The sequence below is a fragment of the Solea solea genome, chromosome 16 (genome assembly GCF_958295425.1).
Source record: "Solea solea chromosome 16, fSolSol10.1, whole genome shotgun sequence".
Lineage (NCBI taxonomy): Eukaryota > Metazoa > Chordata > Actinopteri > Pleuronectiformes > Soleidae > Solea > Solea solea.
Genome location: NC_081149.1, coordinates 14803311 through 14822455, shown reverse-complemented (window position 1 = coordinate 14822455; position 19145 = coordinate 14803311). Strand labels below are relative to the sequence as shown.

The 19145-nt window shown below is 41.6% G+C and overlaps 1 protein-coding gene across 2 annotated transcripts in view; it reads right to left on the bottom strand.

Moving 5' to 3' along the window:
• The window catches only part of LOC131475064 (mitochondrial import inner membrane translocase subunit tim16-like), a 103430-nt gene that overhangs the window by 9180 nt on the left and 75105 nt on the right, over nucleotides 1-19145 (bottom strand). For both annotated transcript variants that reach the window (XM_058652886.1, XM_058652888.1), the window contains exons 10-14: nucleotides 1012-1066; nucleotides 755-812; nucleotides 512-657; nucleotides 241-339; nucleotides 51-155 (exon numbers count right to left, since the gene is read on the bottom strand). In XM_058652886.1, the coding sequence (XP_058508869.1) occupies nucleotides 51-155; nucleotides 241-339; nucleotides 512-657; nucleotides 755-812; nucleotides 1012-1066 (463 nt within the window). The remainder of the gene's footprint in view (nucleotides 1-50; nucleotides 156-240; nucleotides 340-511; nucleotides 658-754; nucleotides 813-1011; nucleotides 1067-19145) is intronic.

Below are 19145 nucleotides of genomic sequence, written 5' to 3'. Positions count from 1 at the left end.
TAGCACAATGAGAGAAATGCCTCTGGGAAAATCCAGTGAGATGTTCTCACCCCTTTGCTCCTCCCATTGGCCGCCTCCACCTTTGCAGGCATATGTCTCGCGGCGGGGGCCTTTAGTTTGGGCTGCTTGTCAGGCTGGAGGCTGACTTTCTCCACCTGAGGACAAGCACAGCGAGATGTTTGGCGGTGTCCGCACAGTTTGTAACACTGGATGAAGGTGTTGAGAGGAGAGAACCTTTACCTGCTTGTTCCCTCCCTGCCACCACTCATCAGCAGACATGGCCGGAGTCGTGCCCACCGTGTCTTGGTAAAGGTCGTCCTGAAACTCGTGGCCTGAATTCTGGAGGAGAATGCCTCAAGTTTAGGGCTTTTAGTGTGAGCCAGAAGTAACTGATGAGATAGTTTACAGCAGGTTTTGTATATAATACAGGTTCACTTTCTGCATTGGCTTCATTTTCAGAACCCGCAGATTACATTTTATTTCATATACACTCTATGGTTTTTGTCCATACCTTACGAGGGACTTGATAGCTGATTGGAACAATGGCGCTGTCCGTCAGCTGCAGCACACGCATCACTTCACAAGACATTACGTCCAACGCCAGTTTGGGAACCGCGGCAGCCCCTCGGGTCGAGTTGTCTAAAAGGCAGTGGCTCACTGCGGGGGTTAAAGTTGAGAAAAGGGAAAGTTGTAGAGTAAGTGGGATAAAGTAAAAAAGGTCTTGCCTGAAAGATGACAGATGACCTACTCTTACCTTGGGAGAGAAAAGGCTCGGAGGAAGAGACTTCAAAACAATCCATGAATGTGTCTCCCTGTGCAGAACAGAACATTATTACATTAGACACTTAGACACACAAACAAGGAAAGATTGGTTGAGAAATAAATCATCAGAGAACCTAAGAGTTTATCTCCCATGACAAGATCATTAACGTTTAAAGTTCAAATCTGTCAGCACCTCTTAATTACTTTCATTTCACAATGAAAGGGACATTTTTTTTTTTGACGACTTACCAGTCCAGCAAGTACGAGCAAACCGGTGTCTTCATCGAACAGAGGGATCAGCATCCTGAGAGCACAGAGACAAGAGAGGGAGGACATTACTGTAGCAAACTGAGCCGCGACAGAATCATTTTAATGCAGATACAAGATCGGTGGAATGAAGTTTTACAAAGACGCCACTAGATGGAGCAGTAGGCTCAGGCTTAGGGTTTTTCAAAGAGTGAATTACACTTAAACACATAAACGTGATACAATTTTTACTGATTTCATATTGCACCATTAAGTATACAAACGTACAGGGGAGGAAACATTAAACCCATTGGGAATACATTTTAAAATTGACATTTTTATGAAGAGACTTTTGAACTTTTACTAATAATTTTTTTTTTTTTTTAAGACATTTGTGAACATGGTGAGATCCTCTTATGTCCTATTCTGATCAAATAGAACCAGGAGGGAAGTCGATGGCTGCTCTGACCACTTCGCAGGCCAAAGATTGGCTGAAGTGGAAATGATGATGAACTTGAGTAATGTTGCTATTCTAGACATAATGCCACTCTGCTGCCTTCACATCGACTGGAAGTGACCAACCGGTGATGTAATGTTCCAAGTATGACAATATAATGACAGACTTAGTTTGAGTATCCCAAGCAACGGCGCACGATGACACGCGAGGGTTTCTACTGTGCCCACGTGAGAAGAAGTGAGGAAAAGAGAAAGAGAAAGAGCAGTAGCTGTGTGTATGTATGAATATAAAAAGAAGTACTGTATATACAGTATGTTTATGGGGGGGTTAAAAGGACTGTAGAAGTCTCTTGGGTGAGAGGTGAAATGTTTTTAGCACTTAAAAGATGATCTGGATGACCGAGAACTTCACAGACACAAAGCCTGCGAGGTAAAACTGAATTTTCTTTCTTTTATTTGGTTAAAAAGCATTTTATATTGTACTGTAATGTCTTAAAATGAACGTTACCAACTGCATAATCTGAAATACAAGATGCAACAGATGAAAAATGATGATAAACAAAACAAACACCTGCAGAAGTCCAAAAAATAATGTAGTGTGAGTGTGAATAATAACTCCAGTTGCACTTCAAATTTGTAGAAGTCTGTATTAGAGATAGTGAGCCTTTTTTTTGTTTTCTTTTTCTTTTTTAGCATAAAAGGCTTTAGTATTAACAATATGCAGACATATAACAAGTGTGAACAAATTCTGATCCAAAATATGTCCACAGCTGTTTCAGGGATATTGGTATTCACTAATGCAAAGAGAGAGGCAACAAGACAGAGGACAGGAAATAAGATAAGAAATCAAATAAAGTAAGATTTGTAAAGGTTGCATGGCGACTGAGTCCGTTACAGATCAAAATCTTACGAGGTTCCAAGACCAAAGCATCCTGAAGTTTAAGAAATACAATCTCCTTTAACCACTTGTGCTTTTTAATGAGGTTTTCTAAAGGTCAACTGTGTAGGAATAAGCACCACCTAATGGTGAGACTGCAGATCGTAACAAAAGACGTAGTCCTTTGCTCTGCCCTCTTTTTGCTCTGCCCTCTTTTTCCCAAGCACAACAGATAACTACTATGGCCTTGTGTTCTACGTCATTCTACACTTATACAAGTAATACTAATAAGTAGTATATTTGATTTCACACACTGGACCTTTAAATTAGAAGAGACTAAAGACCTTGTGATAAGAACAATGAGAATGTCTCTATTTCACCAAAGCGGTCAAGATTTGGCCGGTGCCATGTTCATGTTTTGTAAACGCAAGTTCAGAGGTGCAACCACACTCCTATTGGACGATACCATCTGGTGTCCATTTGCTATTGAACCCCCAAACAAGCAATAAAGACCATGAACTCCTCAGAAATAAACCGTTTTCCCATTGACTACCATTCAATCAGACTTTTTGCAACCAGTGGAGTTCTCCCCGAGTGGCTATACAATATATTGTTACGTAATCACCCAGGAAACTGGAAGACTACATCCATGTTTTATGTATGGTCTATGATTTCAGCCTTATTATTCCTTCTCTCCCCCGTTACATCCCTCACTATCTCACTATATGTTACAGGCCTGTAAAGTCAGTGAGGGGTGGTCACGCTTCATTGGGGCATTGAGTGTTTCCCATGTCAGGGTCGGTCCACAGGGAGTCTCCTTCACACCTCCATTCCCACACCATTCTCACTCGCAGTCATCCTTTCCCTTTCCAATTAAACGACACTGCCACCTTGCACTCAGCCCTTTAGTGGCGCCTCCGGTCCCAATTGTTGCTCTGCTGCCTTATCTCCGTTTTTCTCACAGTAAACATACAACAAGTCAAACAGCCACGTAATAGGAGCGGGGCTTTATCGCTGATAATAAGCCTCTGTTTACTATCACTTTTCACGCTCCACCTCACCACTAGTCCATTTTCCCACACAGGAAAATAAACATGTGCATGCGTGCGCATATTATTAGGCACATACTGTATGTGCAAGCACACATACTGTACATCAATGTGCAAATAACACAGTGTGCACATGCATTCACTTCATTGCTTTTGGTGACGCTACCTTAAGGAGAGCGGTTGTGCAGATCTATCACATGGTGCGATTATGAATGAGAAGGAAAACTATTACTCACCTCATTCATGAGCTTAGGAGAGAGGCCATAAATAGAAGTGTGTGTGTGTGTGTATGACCTTTCCTGATCTTGTCAGGACCTGTAGGCCTCAAGGGGACCAAAACCTGGTCCTAATCAGATTGAACTTCATTTATGAGAAACTGGTTAATTTTGGGGCTAAGATTATAATTGTGGTTGGTTATGGTTAGGGCTAGGCATTAACTAGTTTCAGTTAAGGTTAGGAATCAGGCTTTAGTTTGGCTGTCCAAATGTATAGAAGTCAATGCAATGTGTGCATTTGTGTGTGTATACATGTTTGTTGTAGGCTGTGAGGACCAATTTTGGTCCAAACCCATCATTTTGAGAACCTAAAATGGTTTAAGGGTTTAAGGGTTGGGGTTAGGCATGTAGTTGAGATGGTTCACGGGTCAGGGAAAGCATACCGTCTATAAATGTCCTCCCCGACGATAGAGTGCGTGTGTGTGCATAGTACACACGACACAACCATCGAGTGTGTGACGAGAAAAGAGGTAACCACTCACAGTATCAATAAGTCATAAAACGAAGGTTTTTTTTGAGTGGTGAAATAAGGAAATGAAAGAGAATTATACTTTCGAGACAAGACGAACAACAGCATAGGGTCTACTCCAGGAAAAGTCTCACAATCTCAGGCATAATAAGTGCCGTTTTCGCACCCACCGCCAGCTCAACACTCCCTCTGACACTTTGAACACGGCGTGCTGCGCTGCGGCCTGTTGCGCTGTAATTTCCCCTCACTTCCACTCTCAGCTCTCACTGGCACTCTGGCTGCTATCAGAGTTTAGACGACTCGCCGACACAGAACCAAAAGACAGATCATAAAATGACCTTCTGCCCATGACAGCAGCTTTCAGCACCAGCAGATATGACGGCCATATTACGCGAGTGTGACTGTGTGTGTGTGTGTCCAAATGCAGGTATATAATGATTATGAGAATGCGTTGTGGTTTGATAAGGCCGGAGATACTGGGGAAAAAAATGACTAATGGAAGGCAGTCAATGAATATGTGGATGACAGACAAAGTCAGAAATGTGTGTGTGTTTGTTTTTCTTACCTATCTAGGACCTTTTCTGGGACAAATACTGACTTGTTGAGGAACAGGAGTCCTTTTGAGGACCAAAGCCTGGTCCAAATAAGGCAGAATCTAATTTCGGAGGCTCTGGTTGAGGTTAGGTTGACTGGTTATGGTTAAGGTTATAGGGATGTGGTTAAGTTAGGCTCCACAAATTAATGGAAGTCATTGCAGTGTCCTAATAAGAATAGCTGTGCAAAATGTGTGTGTGTGTGTGTCTGTGTGCGCGCCGTTCAAGCCACCGCACAGTAACAATTTAATTATATGTGCAAGTCAAAATAAACTTTCGGAAACTAAAAAAAAATCCTTATGCCTACGAGCATGACAAAGTATGAAAAATGCACAAACTCACAGCGAGTGAGCATAATATATAGTCGCATCAGACACACAGCAGTGTATTATGCACCGTATACGTAGATAGGCGGAGATAATGAAAGCAGCCTGCAGAGGTATGAGGTTATGGGGTTGAGCTATAGTGGCTATATGACCTGATCAGTATCAAAGTATCAAGTGTCAAGGGGACTTTTCTTACTTTCATGAGATGAGTCTTTACTGTTAAAATAAATACACTAGACAACACAATACGCTGCAGAAAGTCAAAAAGAACTACACTATACTACATTAGATACACTTATACAGATACCACTGACCCTCTGATGAATGTATGGCATGCTTTTGTTATTTGCATTGAACTGTTTTATTCTCATTCCAAGTTTGATGCACAGAATCACTATGTCATCTTAGTTTGGGTTTGAGGAGAACCCTCTCCAAATGTATTTTTATTCATCCGAGTAGAGGATTGCTGTATTCCTGTACACATAATCGTTTCCGTAATGCTTATGTGTGTGGACGCGGCGGTCGAGACAACCTGCTGAAGTGGAAACTGAGCATCAGAACGGAGTGGTTGTTGGTGCCAGACAGGTATTTCAGAAATTGCTGCTGTGCTGTTATTTTAATGCACAAACATCTCTGGGGTTAAGGTATGCAGAACAACTCTGAATGTAGAACCCATTCAACCTTGAAACAAACAGGTTGCAGCAGCAGAAGAGTGTGAGAAGTCATTGTGTCAATAACCATCTCAAACAATTAAATCGTGTCAAAATAAGCAATAAATCCCAATTTTAATTCTTATAACCCTCACAAATGAATTAACAGGTACTGCCGACTTTCCACAACACTGGAAACCATGTTTAAATGATGTCCTGTGACCTCAGTTTTGATTCGATTTTCATTTCACCCCATCCCCCTCTGGTTTATCAGTCCCCCACCGGTTATGTCATCCCAGTGGGAGTGAAGGGTGAAGGGTCTGCTGAACTGTGAACTCTAACAGTCCACGTTATCTGCAGTGCCTGCAGCTCGTCTCAGAGTCTCAGAAAGCTTTGGCCACACTGTAATAATGCTCGGATTACCACACTGGATTACTGCACTGAGACTCAATGCAAAACTGATAAAATACGACGGTCGGCACCCTTTTCCCACACTCACATGGACGTTAAATTCGGTGGCAGCCAAAGGTCCTACTTGCAGAGAATCAATTACTTTAAGTTGGAAGTGAATGGATTTATTATGAAATAATTGAACAGAGGCTATAATTTAGAATCCTGGTGAAATAATTTACAAAAAAAAAAGAAAAAAACCTGCGGTTGCAACAAATGTTCATCACTCACTGGGTGTTTCTTGGAATCTAAGCTGTTGACAGAGGGAGACACTTGGGAATGTGGTAGAAGATGGGTGCTATATTTACTCCCTGTCTTTCTGAATCTATCTACCTCTTCTTGGACCTCTTCTTGGCTACGTGCGTGTTTTCACATTGAGGGAAAACAAGACTGAGCGTCTGCGTCCGTGGTATTGGCTCTGTCGGCTGAACACTGTGTCAACATGCTGACAAGTTTATGTTTAGAAGGTATTATGTTTATAATGTCAAATGTGCTGTTGTTTTTGTTTAGTTCTGAACACTAATTAGCACTAAATGGTGGAAACAACTAAACCCAATGGGAATGTCATAATGGTGTTAACACTCACGCACCCTTAAAAATATCTAAGGAATAAGGAAAACCGAGCTGCATCCCAGATTTGGGAGTATGACCATCAAAGCAATGCTTTTTCCTTGTTTGGGATATTTGGGATTATTCTTTTAATAACCTTGCCCCCTTCCCGTCTTTTTACCGTTTGCTGTGATAACAACATACTCTTTCTGCTTGAATGTTATTACTTTTGAAGACGGGAATTGGACACCGCTAATGGTTTTAAGTACACTTGCTCCGCAGGCCCACGGGTGTTCACATCTCTCCGACAATGGGAGAACTGGTGCGGAATAATCCACTGGTGATTAACAGGGATTCATAATGGAAACCACACTGGACACGTAAACCTGTCTCCAGGATGTTAAACCCCAGGTTGTGTCTGATGTTCTTAAAGGAAAGAAAGAAACACTTTCCACGAGAAACGTGCGAGGGAGAATTTCAGAAAGTTGTGGAATACATTCACCACCGCAGCCAACTGATGGTTTGGCAGCAGCGGTGCTTTTTAAATGCTGAAACCTAAAAAGACGAATGTAAATAAACAATCTATCACAGCCGAGGAACTGTGTCACCTTTGTGAACTCACCGCTTCAAAAAGCAATCAAGGTTCTGCACTCGTGGCGTCTAAAACTATACAAACGTTTCCATGAGTGGCACCGGTCGCTCCAAAGACTCCACCACAGAAGCTAAACCTCAAGATCTGAGCTCACAGTGAGTGAACGCAACATCACAATTATACCAATCTCACACACATATCAGTGTCCTCACTGTCCAAATCGATTGAATCTCTTTGTTTTTGGGACAAGAATTGTTTATTTTTTTTTGATGAGATTTGCATAACAAAAAAAATGACTTGGGCTTCCAGACATTTCTGCAATATCATTATCCACTCTTTGAAACATCTGGATTCAAAAAAATACATAAAGAGACGCTTCATCTGTGTTTCCAAATCCATTAGATCCTTAATCATTGCTGCGACATAGGAGACAACCTAAACATGCTTTCAAATTGAGAGCATGTGCATTATTAATATGCACATACTCTCATTGGCCACTTTATTAGGTACACCTCACCTCAATTTCTTGTCAAAGTAAATATCTAAACTCACGGGAGCCACTCAATGCATTAAGGCATGTAGACACAGTAAAGATGACCTGCTGAAGTTCAAACTGAGCATCAGAAATCAAAATGCCTTGTTAACGGCAAAAGGTCTGCGGAGAATGGCCAAGACTTAAACAATAACACAACAGTAACTCAAATTGTTACAACCAAATTATACAGATGGGTTACAGAGGCAGAAAACCACTGGTGCCATTGCTGCCGCATTATTAGGTGTCCCGTGTACCTAATAAAGTGGTCAGTGAGTGAACTTTTTCACATTGAACAGAATGCCCAAAGGAGGTGGATTGTTTCTTTATGTAAAAAACACAGGAAAACAAGAAATCTCTTTTCTTTTTCCATCAGAAAGAACATTTTTTCTCCAGATGGTTGGATCCTCAGCAGGCAGATGCACAGCTGAGCACTTCAGTGTGCTTAAAGTGAAATATAAATGTGTTTTGTCTCCAGTGTGTGTGTGTGTGTGTGTGTGTGTGTTTAAGAAGTGTGTGCTGGCGCTGCCTGGCTAGCTACCTACGGTAGCCAGTTCATTAGAAGGGAATTAGAGTTGACGCGCTGCGTTCCTGAGACGGGAAGAAAAGCCAGGATTGTTGGTGGTGGGGCCAGCTGTGGCCATGTCTGAACCCAAGTGATCAGGCTCTTAGATGAGCTGCCAAACAGCAACTCTCCCCTCTCTCCTCACGTCACCGGGCCCCATTCTCTGGCCCCTGACAACCGGTACACGCACGCACACACACACACACACACACACACACAAATATGTGTAGTGGCTCACATGCATGTGCATATACATACATGCTCAGCATTGGATTACATGTCAACGGGTCTGCAGTGACTTCTCTGACACCCACACACTCTCAATTCCACATACGAGCACAATGCTCCCAAATTATAAAAAATAAAATGTTGTAAAAATAGATGTTTTAACAGCATTTAGCCAGACATTTAATTTGTGTCCCTTTTGCAGTCTAATAAGTCATCAGCACACTAGCACCATTTACGCAGTGGTTATATAAAGATCCCTACTATACAGTATATACACTATACAGTAACACAGATCTAACCAGAATCCCGTCCATTCTCTTCATTCAGCATTTCAGTTTAGGACTAAGACACATTTCACAAATCTGAGGTTAAATATTTCATAACAATGATGCCTTATGTTCATAATACACACGTCTTATTCTACAGACTGGAGAGAACATCTTTGTTCCTCACAGATCTGCACAAATACCACACAGTAATCATTTTACATATGTTTTTGGAATGAAAATGAGAATAATGATGTAAAAATGACCATTCCCTATGACATCGCGACTCATATCGCAACTCCTGTCAAAATAACCGCAATTAAATATTTATTCAAAATCATCAGATCTAAGCCCTACATGTCTGTATATAAAAAAGTGGAACAAGTCTTCTAGTTTGTGGGCTGAGGTCAAAAGGAAGTAAGAATATCTGGAATAGCCACAAGGGGGCGACTCTCTCAACTCAGTTTGACTTTAAGTCTATGGGAAAACGAGGCTTTCCTTCTTCCCGAGGTCTCAGTTGCTGGTCAGATCTTCTCCAAAAGAACACAATGCCGATTTTGCAAAAGATGTTCCCACTTGGAGGGAAATCGATGATATGAGTGGACACCAGTGTGACCGACAGCTAGTATCGTCCAATATAGTGACGTCTTTGTGCCACCTTGAGGTGGAATCGCTCCTGCCTTGAGCAGCACTGCAGTGAAAGGAGCTATTGACACACTACTGACAGCAACAATCAGTCGTGCAGATCTCCGAGTTAATCCCTGTTTGCAGTGGAAAAACAGTGAGGCCGCAACAAGACAGTTCATACTGCGTCAACCACATAACACGGCTTTGCGAACTGTCAAGTATCTGTTGAAAAGCGAGCGCTTCCCATATACGCTGCAGCCCGAGGCAGCGTACGCAGCAGTGCTGTCTGACCACACGACGGTCAGTGCATCTGTTTCGTATGATGGTCACATGAAAAATGGAAAACCCTTTTGTTTTTTTGTTTCTTTTAAACAGGAGGTGACGTAGGGACAAAAGCAGGCTTCTGGCTTGCTGGGCGGATAATTACACACACACACACACACACACACACAGTTCGACTTGTCGCTCACTCAGGCAGACATATAAATGTGTGTTAAACTGGTCCAGACTGGCTGAGCTATAAAGCAGCCAGGACACTGGCCATAAACTGGCAGGAGAGCTCAGACTCTTTACATCCACAGCTCTGTGAACTGGGGGGGCAGATGGGAGCAGGACGTGGGTGGGCATGAGGTTGTCATGGTACATCAACTGAAGGCTTCGAAAAGCACTAATAGGAAACATAAATCTTTAAAATACAAACTATGTAATAGATGTCATGTGTGGCGGAGCATTGTCACGTGACTTACCATCAAACATATGAACTTACTTAATATTCCAATGCATTCATTCGAATTTGAAGATATGATTTGCTTTCTCTGTGCATGTATTACATGTGTTTATCTAGCATTTAAAAATGAGAAATGCAATTATTTCATTAAAAAGTTGCCATCAGAAAATAATAGAGCCAAGCTGTGATCAAACATTTCACACTGATTTTCCTACTTTATATTTGTGCACAAAACACTTCTGATGCGTGTTTCTAAAGCCGGCGAGTGTTTAAGTTTGTTTTTGCATGTGTGAAGTCTGACATGGGCTGTGCTGGCGTCTGCTTGTTGTGATCAGTGGAGCCCCGGAAGAAGTGCGTTACGCGTTAACCCCGGGGTTTCAGCATCAAGGGCCCCGGGACAGATGAGCATTAAATGACCTGTCGACGGGGGCCTGGGAAACCGAGCAGCAGCCATGACTGCTTCAGACGACGGAGGAGAGAGAGGAAGTGATGGCACAGAAGAAAGAGAGAGGGAGGGAAGAGGGTCATGACCACGGCAGCCCTCTCTGCTGTCAGGTCAGCTGAGGAGAGTCCGCTTCTCGTCACGGTCGCACTGCAAACGTTAAAGAAAGACAGAGGTACACATGTGGAAGAGGAAGCGAGGAAGCGGAGACCTGTTTTCACTCTCGTCTGCGAGTTGATGGATTGTGATTACCAAAATCTCTGCCAACACACATAAAAATGAAGTCCTGAAATCTGGAGACTTTCGAGGAGACACTAAAACATTTTTTTTGGCAAACCTCCTCTACTTGTTTTACATTCTCCTTCCATACAAAGCAAAATGTTAGTTCACAAATGTACATTTATTTGTGTGTCAAACTTTAAATGATTTTGTTGTATGAAAGATAAAAAAACTTTTTTTGTCATTCAGTGCATTTACTTGCATGTTAAAAGTCTGATATTAGTCAGACTAAGACAATAATTTGGTTTTCTTAATGTCATGCAAACACATTAATCGAGCAGGTCTTAGCCTAACATACCTGGATAATGCGATTCATATGCTTAGTTGGACTGGAGTCGGACTTGGCTTTCTGTGCATGCAACAAAGTTTCCTCCTCGGTCTTTGAACCAAGTAGACGGAGACGATGTATAAACCACAGTACTGAAGCTGGAAATCATACAGTGGCGGCTTCTGTCTTTGGACAACACAGCACGCTCCATCTAATTTGACTCACGATTAACATGTACAGCAGGTACGAAACAAACAGAACCACAGCACGATCCATCTCCCCGTCCATCTCGCCGTTTGTTTTTCTGTGACGTAAAGGTCAACAGGAAACAGATTCAATATGCACTAGCTTGTAGAGAGATAAGGCGCCACCTCTGGAAGCGGAGTCAGATCTATACGGCCCAAAAAAAACGATTTTCTCCTTGGCATATACAGTATACTAGAACTCTGATTACTTGTCTTAGTCAGACTACGGCCTTAGCTCGATTAAACCGTGCATGTACTTACAGAGTGAGCCAATAAGCATGCTTCATGCTGTTTGACCGAGCTCGAACTTCGCTCATTATTGGCTGTCTTGAGTCGCGCGGGACATTACGATCAGAAACAGAGTTCATTTTCCAAAGGAGAAGAGGAAGGCGGAGCTGAGCACATGTGTGAGTGTGTCTGTGTTGTGTTTTGAGAGGCTGGCGCTTGTTAAATGAATGAAGGTGGAGGAAATGAAAGAATAAGACGATCGGGCCGATTAAAGCATTTCGTTTTTGGTGAAAACAGACTTGGTGTCTCTTGTCCAGACTTGGAGTCCAGATATCAATATTGATAATGTACTGAAAACTTCCAATTAATCAATACCCAGCCCTACTCATACAGTACATGCAGACAGCATGCTAATAAATCAGAATTTTAAATAAATATTGCATTTTTCAGGCCCTTTCTTAACTACTGGAGAAGACTACTGATTACATATTGGCAGATGTGATATCTCGAAATCGGAATAATCTGGGAATACTTGACCTGCTGTGTATGACTGGCTGTATGTGTGTGTGTTTAATTATTGGTAATTCTAGAACCATACACACAAAAGTAAGGATAAATGAGGTCGATGAGAGAAAGGGAGTTATTATAATCCCCATTCCCGCAGCAACACAATTCTCGGGGTGTTCAACACAGAGTTGTCCTTTTCCGTCAGCTGTCTTTCGCAAGTGTTTTGACTCTGTGGTGTCCTCGTGTTCTGCTTTATCAGAGTCGGTGAACAGAGATTATGAGATTATCAGTGCCACTAAATCTCTGTCTCTGTGGCGCTGACTCATCTCTCTGTGACACACACTGTGTCCAAACTTGCTCTTTCTGGTCCATGTATCAGTCTGATTCCACTCCACTGATCTCTCTCCCTGATATCTTAAAAGAACAAATTCCACTCCAGTGGGATGACTATCTTGTATCTCCCCCCCAAAAAATTCGGAAACACAAAATCAGGTCACTGATGTTTTTGAAGAATCACACAGAATGTATAGTGTGTTCCTTTTTTGGTTGATGAAAGTTGGCCTTATAAGAACATAAAAATCAGCCTTTTATGACGTGATTCACACAATTATTGTTGTACTTTCAGCCTCGCTGTGACCCCAGATTTGGCCTCAGCCTTTCCTCCTCCATCCTGGGTGAACTGACACCACTGTGCACAAAAGCCAGAGGTTTTTTTTTTTCTTACCATAAGTGGGTCTACAAATCTCACAGTAAATCATTTGCTTTAATGACCAAAGCATTGATTTACACAATGAAAACCAATAAAAACCTCAGAACGGAGCAGATTTACTATAAAAGAGAGGTTTAATGACTGAGAATGAACGAATGAAAAACAAAACAGAAAAGAGAAAGTAAGCAAGACAGAGAGAAAAGATAAGATAACTCCATTCAGGCACTAAATCACAACCGTTACGTGTGTCCTTAAATGTGTGTGCATGCTTTAAGCACTACATCTGGGAGTTATTGTAACAGAGGAGAGTCAAGGAAAAGGAAAAAGACGGCAGATGAGCTGCAACGGGTATGACCAGAGTGAATCCTATTATTGCCACTTCTTTCCAGCACCCATCACATGAATGGGTGCACACGCGCTCACACACATGCACAGAAACTGTGTTTCTGGTAAGGAGAAAACCACGTTTCGTGACCACCCACACACAGAAACCATCGCTCATGCATAGTTTAGTATTCCGGTCATACAATTCCAACAAAGTGTATAAACTTTACATAGTAAAACACACATAGTTCTGGTTATAAAAAAACACAAAACACTGCTGATCAGACGTTAAAGCGCAGCCACGTCCGTGCAGCCTCAGCCTGGGTCCTTCCACCGCTGCATGTCGAGGCAGCTTTAAGCAATTTGTTAACACGGCAGATGTGTTTCCCCTTTAGAGGATTAGGCCAAGTGGTTCTTATCGTGCACTGATTTACAGTCATAGGAGCCTAAGCCTTGCAAACATGAAGGAAGTTGAATGGTAAATATAATGATAGGTAAGACATTTCATTGATAAAAAAAACAAAACTTTTATTTGACCTGTCTTTGATGTCAAGACTACTACAATCATTTCTTTATCAGAGCGACATGTCACAGCTAAGGAAAGGCTTGTTATCTGTGAGCAAGTGTGTTTGTTTTTATTTAACCTCCTTTATTTATCTAGGCGGGTCATTGTGGAGCCAAAATGCTCTGCCTGGCAGAGTCTGGAAAAAAAGAGGGATTAGACAGACGGATGCTCACCATCGCAGAAGGACAGACAACACACACATTAGACCATATCGTTTGCAAAATGGGCAACGAGCGACGGCAAGTTAAATGTGTTAATGTGTTGGGTTTGTGTACAATATGAAAGACGGGAAATTAAACAGCAGGAGCAGGGGGAAAAAAGAATTCTTGCGATACTCCCTGTGCATGTGAGTGGAAATGGAGGAGGGTTATATCAAAAGTGAGACTATCTCTGTATGAGATTGGAGAGATTTTCTCTCTAGTTTAATTATATTTCTTTGCGCTTCACGCACTTTGCCAAACGACATCACGTGACCGGTTGTCCGATAAAGCACAGTGGAGGAGCTGATAAAACGCGAATATTATGACCTACGTGTCCACTTAGCTGCCTTCACCCGTCTGATAAAGTTCCTGTTCCAGCACTGATACAGCAGCGCAGTCATAGTGAACACACTGTAGCTCAGCTGCAGTCACTTTGCTTCCTGCTGTCAACCACCGGCATGCTGCTGTTACCCAATACCTGACATACCAGGCTGCAGGGTGAGAATGAGACTAAGGAGGGAGGGAGGGAGCACAGGAGGGCAGAGAAGGAATGAGAGGAGGAAATGAATGAGGAAGAATGAAGAAAGGAGGGTTGTTCTCTTCGACATGGGCACACAGAGACATTGATTTGACTGCTTCATTTACACTTACAAAAATAACACAATGTTCTTTGACTGCTTATAGTGAGAGTTTGATCAGTTTGACTGTGTGATGGTATCTGTGTGCGTCTCCCTCCGCTTTGTAAGCTATAGATGTGAATCTCCTTCCTCTCCTTCAGAAATGTCATCAGGACACATTGAATAATCTGTGTCTTCCTTTGAAAATCAACAATTCTTTGAATGTCAACATGCAGGTCTTTTTCAAAAAGGTACAATGGAAACATTAGCAGATGAATGTGAAACAAAAAAACTGTCTCGCAGAACGTCACACCATTGTTCTGCACAACACAAACAAACAGCGGAGTGGAGGGGGCAGGTTATTAAAAAAATGAGTGAATAAATTGTAAATACATCTGAAAGAGTAAATCGTCACATAAATAAAAAAGTACAAACAAAAGTTGATGACGACCACGGGAAAATGGGTCCTCTATGACCCCCTGAATAAACAAGGGGTAAGAGGTCACGCAAAGGCCCCCTCAACTTAACCTCTTTCCCCTTTGGATCTCACTCTTCTCCTTCAGTCCTCTCTGGACTGAATCCTTGTCTATCTGTCTTATTGGAGCTGCAATGATGAGCACAAATCCTTCACTTTTAGCTCACAAGTAAATAAATGACTGGCTTCATAACCTCATAAGCTCTTTCCACAAATGCAGGACAACTAATTGTATATAACCATGGATTGTTTTCATGTTGGATATATATGTATTTTCTTTTTGTTGGACAATTTAAACTTTATTTAAGACTCACAAGAGGGTCCATAGCCGAAATAGGAGATGGGTATAATACAGTATTTCTTAATAAGGCTATCTCACCAGTGTTTTCTGAGAAAAGCAACTCAAAAAACCATCCAGGCAACAAATAATACTGTACATTACATTTTACTAGAAATGCCTCACACCAGTGGACACTTGGCCACATGGGAACCAGAAGCCTCACAGCATGAGCTTTTTTTATTGCTTTTCTGACAACTGCACCAAAGATGTGCAGGAAACATATAGAGGTGTGCAGAATGCTCAAAATTTAACATTCACAGACACGGCTTCAACACAAACTTTACCACACTGTCATCGTTTAATTCATCAGTAAAGAAATGGCCAAGGAACTTTCCTAACTTTACTCTTTTGGGCGTTGTATTTTTGACGTCATAGTATTTACCGTACTGTGAGCACTGCAACTGCATCCCAGAACTGTATAGGCTGAACGTAATAATAGTAGTTACCATTAGAGCAGCAATAATAGGTGCTCTAATGGCCTGTCCGACTCTCAGGCATGCATGACCCAGCTGTGCTGTCTGTCTCTCCCCTTAATAAGAAGTGCCATCGTACGCAGAGTCAACAGACCAGTAAACCTCAAAGTGAACTATGGTCTGACCTTTTCAAGTCTCCCTCTCTCTTTTTCTGTGTGTCGACTGTCTTCTGCGTGAAACAAACAGCTCCTGCAATCACGAAAATTTGAGTGCACACATTCTTGAGGTCTTTGTGTCGAGGGACCTCACGTTCCTCGCAAACCTCACCGGCGCACAATAAACGCTCTGTTTACACCAGGTTCAAAACATTTGAGGATGAGGATGGATTTTGACATTTGTATCAGCCAATTATTACTTATTTATGTACAGTACAGTTACATATACATATACATAAGTCCACTAAAACTTCATTTATACATTCAGAGGTTTCTGATTACCTGTATTATGTAATGTATTTAGGGTTAGTTCATAAACTGCAGTGCCAACACAAAAATGCAGATTGGAGACACAGTCCATATAAAAGTTGAGCAATTTTGAATATCATTTGGTTTAAAAAAAAAAGAAAATTAGACTGCAGCATTGACCATAGAAAACCCATGTGAAAAACATGGAGCCACTAGGCAGTGAACATATCATAATCATTTTAAAAAGCAAAAAAACTAAAGAAAAGAACGACGACAAACTGTTTTTCTTTTCAAGTTCACCGAGACTCCAATGTATCAAAGATGAGTTATTGTAAAATGTGCACTTGCTGTTAAAGTGCTACAAACACACACAAGGTTCCTGAATTGACGACAGCTTTATGAGCCACAGACCGACTTACACGAGACAGTGGGTGGGAAGAGTCAACATTTTCACTTTTATCAGATGCCGTGTATTGGGTTATAGCATCATATGTTTGTCCTCCCAGAAAGAGTGACAACTTCTGCTTTAAACACACTCATTACCACCACCACCACCACCTCACACTCCTCCTCCCTCCAGTGGCCATTTTTCACTGTCACATTCAGGTTCCTATAGCAGCCACAAATGAACCATGGATGCCCCCCACGGTTTCCTCCACTATCTTCTCCTCTGCATTGCACCTTTTCCCACAGTAGGCCACACACACTGCAATAAGAGCACATTACGTGTGACGGCAGGACATGTTCTGCACCAAACACACTGAAACCCAGATGCAAATACAGATATACCAAACACTGATGGTGGGAGAAGAATGAGCAGGTTGACTATAGGGCAAGAACAGAAAATAACCGTGGCCAGTTTTTTCCCAGGTTGTCCTGAAGAAGCATCATATCCAAAACAACGTATAACCCTTTACCTCCTGCTCATTAATTGTCCTATGTAATGATTTTTTTTTATTATTGTGAAATGACATAATTATAAAGGGGCAGTCTATTAAAAATTATGTTCCCAGAACCTACAACTACACCTTGCCGTAGACCTAGACTTAATAGATTTACAGTAGTTAAACAACAAACTGTTTTTATAGCAAACGTGTCTGTTTGCCATTCAATCTGCTCTGTTCCAGGTCATATGACCAGAGCTTATTCACTGTGGAACATTCAGGATATTACAAATTCTTTTAGGGGAAAAAAAAATGTAGACCTTGTTAGGCTGCAAAATGTCCCGCACAATCTGCTTTTAGAAGTAGACTTGAAGATTTAAAAAAAAACAAAAAAAAAACATGCATCATCGATGTTTTATCAGGCCCAAAAACAAGAGTTTCTTTTCCTGTGTGAAGTTAAATATTTACTGAGACAAAGATCTTTGATGTTCTGCAGCTTGGGTGTTAAGAATAAATGCATTTCCGTGTGACCAGATGAAGAGGCTCAGTGCTCAAACTATTGAAATGGTTGTATTTACTGCTTTTTAACCTATTGTTTATATAGTTTTTTGCTGATTGAGATCAAGAGGCATTTTTTTTTACTAGTAGAATGAGTCACGTGAGGGAGTAGTGGTTCCCGGTCGGAACAAGGGCCTTTCTGCATGGAGCATGTTCTCCCTGAGTGTGTGTGTGTGTGTGTGTGAGTTCTCTCCAGGTTCTCCAGTTTCCTCCCATAGTCCAAAAACATGCAGAGGTTAATTGAACACTCTAAACTGCACGTAAGTCTAAATGCGAGAGTGGCTGGTTGTTCGTCTCTGTATGTTGGCCCTGTGATGACCTGGCGACCTGTCCAGCTGGGATTGGCACCAGTGTCCCGCGACCCTCAAGGAGGACAAAGTGGTAGGCAATAGATAATAAAGATGCTCTGTTGTATTTTTAATCTAGCCTGTTCTATTCTATTCTATACAATAAAAATAATGCCAGGCAAGATTTACAATGCTGTAGGCCTACAAGATGTTGAGGTAGGGCTGAACTTAAAAAAAAAAAGTCCATTTGAGCCACAGCGTAAAAGTCAAGTTAGAAATTGTAGACAAATGTGTGTGGAAATGAGGAAGCCAGAGCAACCAAACCAAAACAAATGTGATTAAGGGTAGCTCAGGGGGTGAAAAAAAGAAAGAAAGTGATGAAATACTTAAGTATGAGTCTGCAAAGCAACATTTTTTCAAAGAAAAAAATCAAGCTGGAGAAAAGGCCAAATGTAAGAGTATACGTTTTAGTGTGGAAAAAAAATGCTTTTAGGAAAACAGACATAAATTGAAATTCCTGCCACCTCCCTGGAGCTGTGTTAAGAAGTGACTTTAGCTTTAAAGCTGCTGTTGGCGCAGCAGCAAAGCCGTATTTTAGTGGATCCCCTGGGTCGTGTTGAGGATTGGACTGCGTATATTCTTTTTACTGAGCCGGTCGAACGACACATGCTAATGCTGTTCCAGCCATTTGACTGCACTTTACACTTTCATACCCAAGTACCTGTAATGTACAAATATCTCAGTGCGTGAGATAGTTTCTGTTGACACATCAAGCTCCTGTTTTGTTAGATTACTTGGTTTGTTTTGTTTTATTGACCATTAAAATGATTGCAAATTAAAACGGGTGCGTCACATAACAAAGAAAATGGGATGTAGAGTATGCACCTGAAGTTTTTATGCAGAGGTTTAGAATGAAACCAGGGGAGAAACAGAGACAGTATAGAGCACAAGACTCAAACATGTGTGATAAAGTACAAGAGGGTCGTATTTATTTCCTACTCCTCCTTTATTTCTCCTGAACGCATTAAAAGTTGGTTGTGGCTACGACTTAGAAGCTACATCTGGACCCTGCGGGGCACGCGTGAAATCATTTCTCTATTC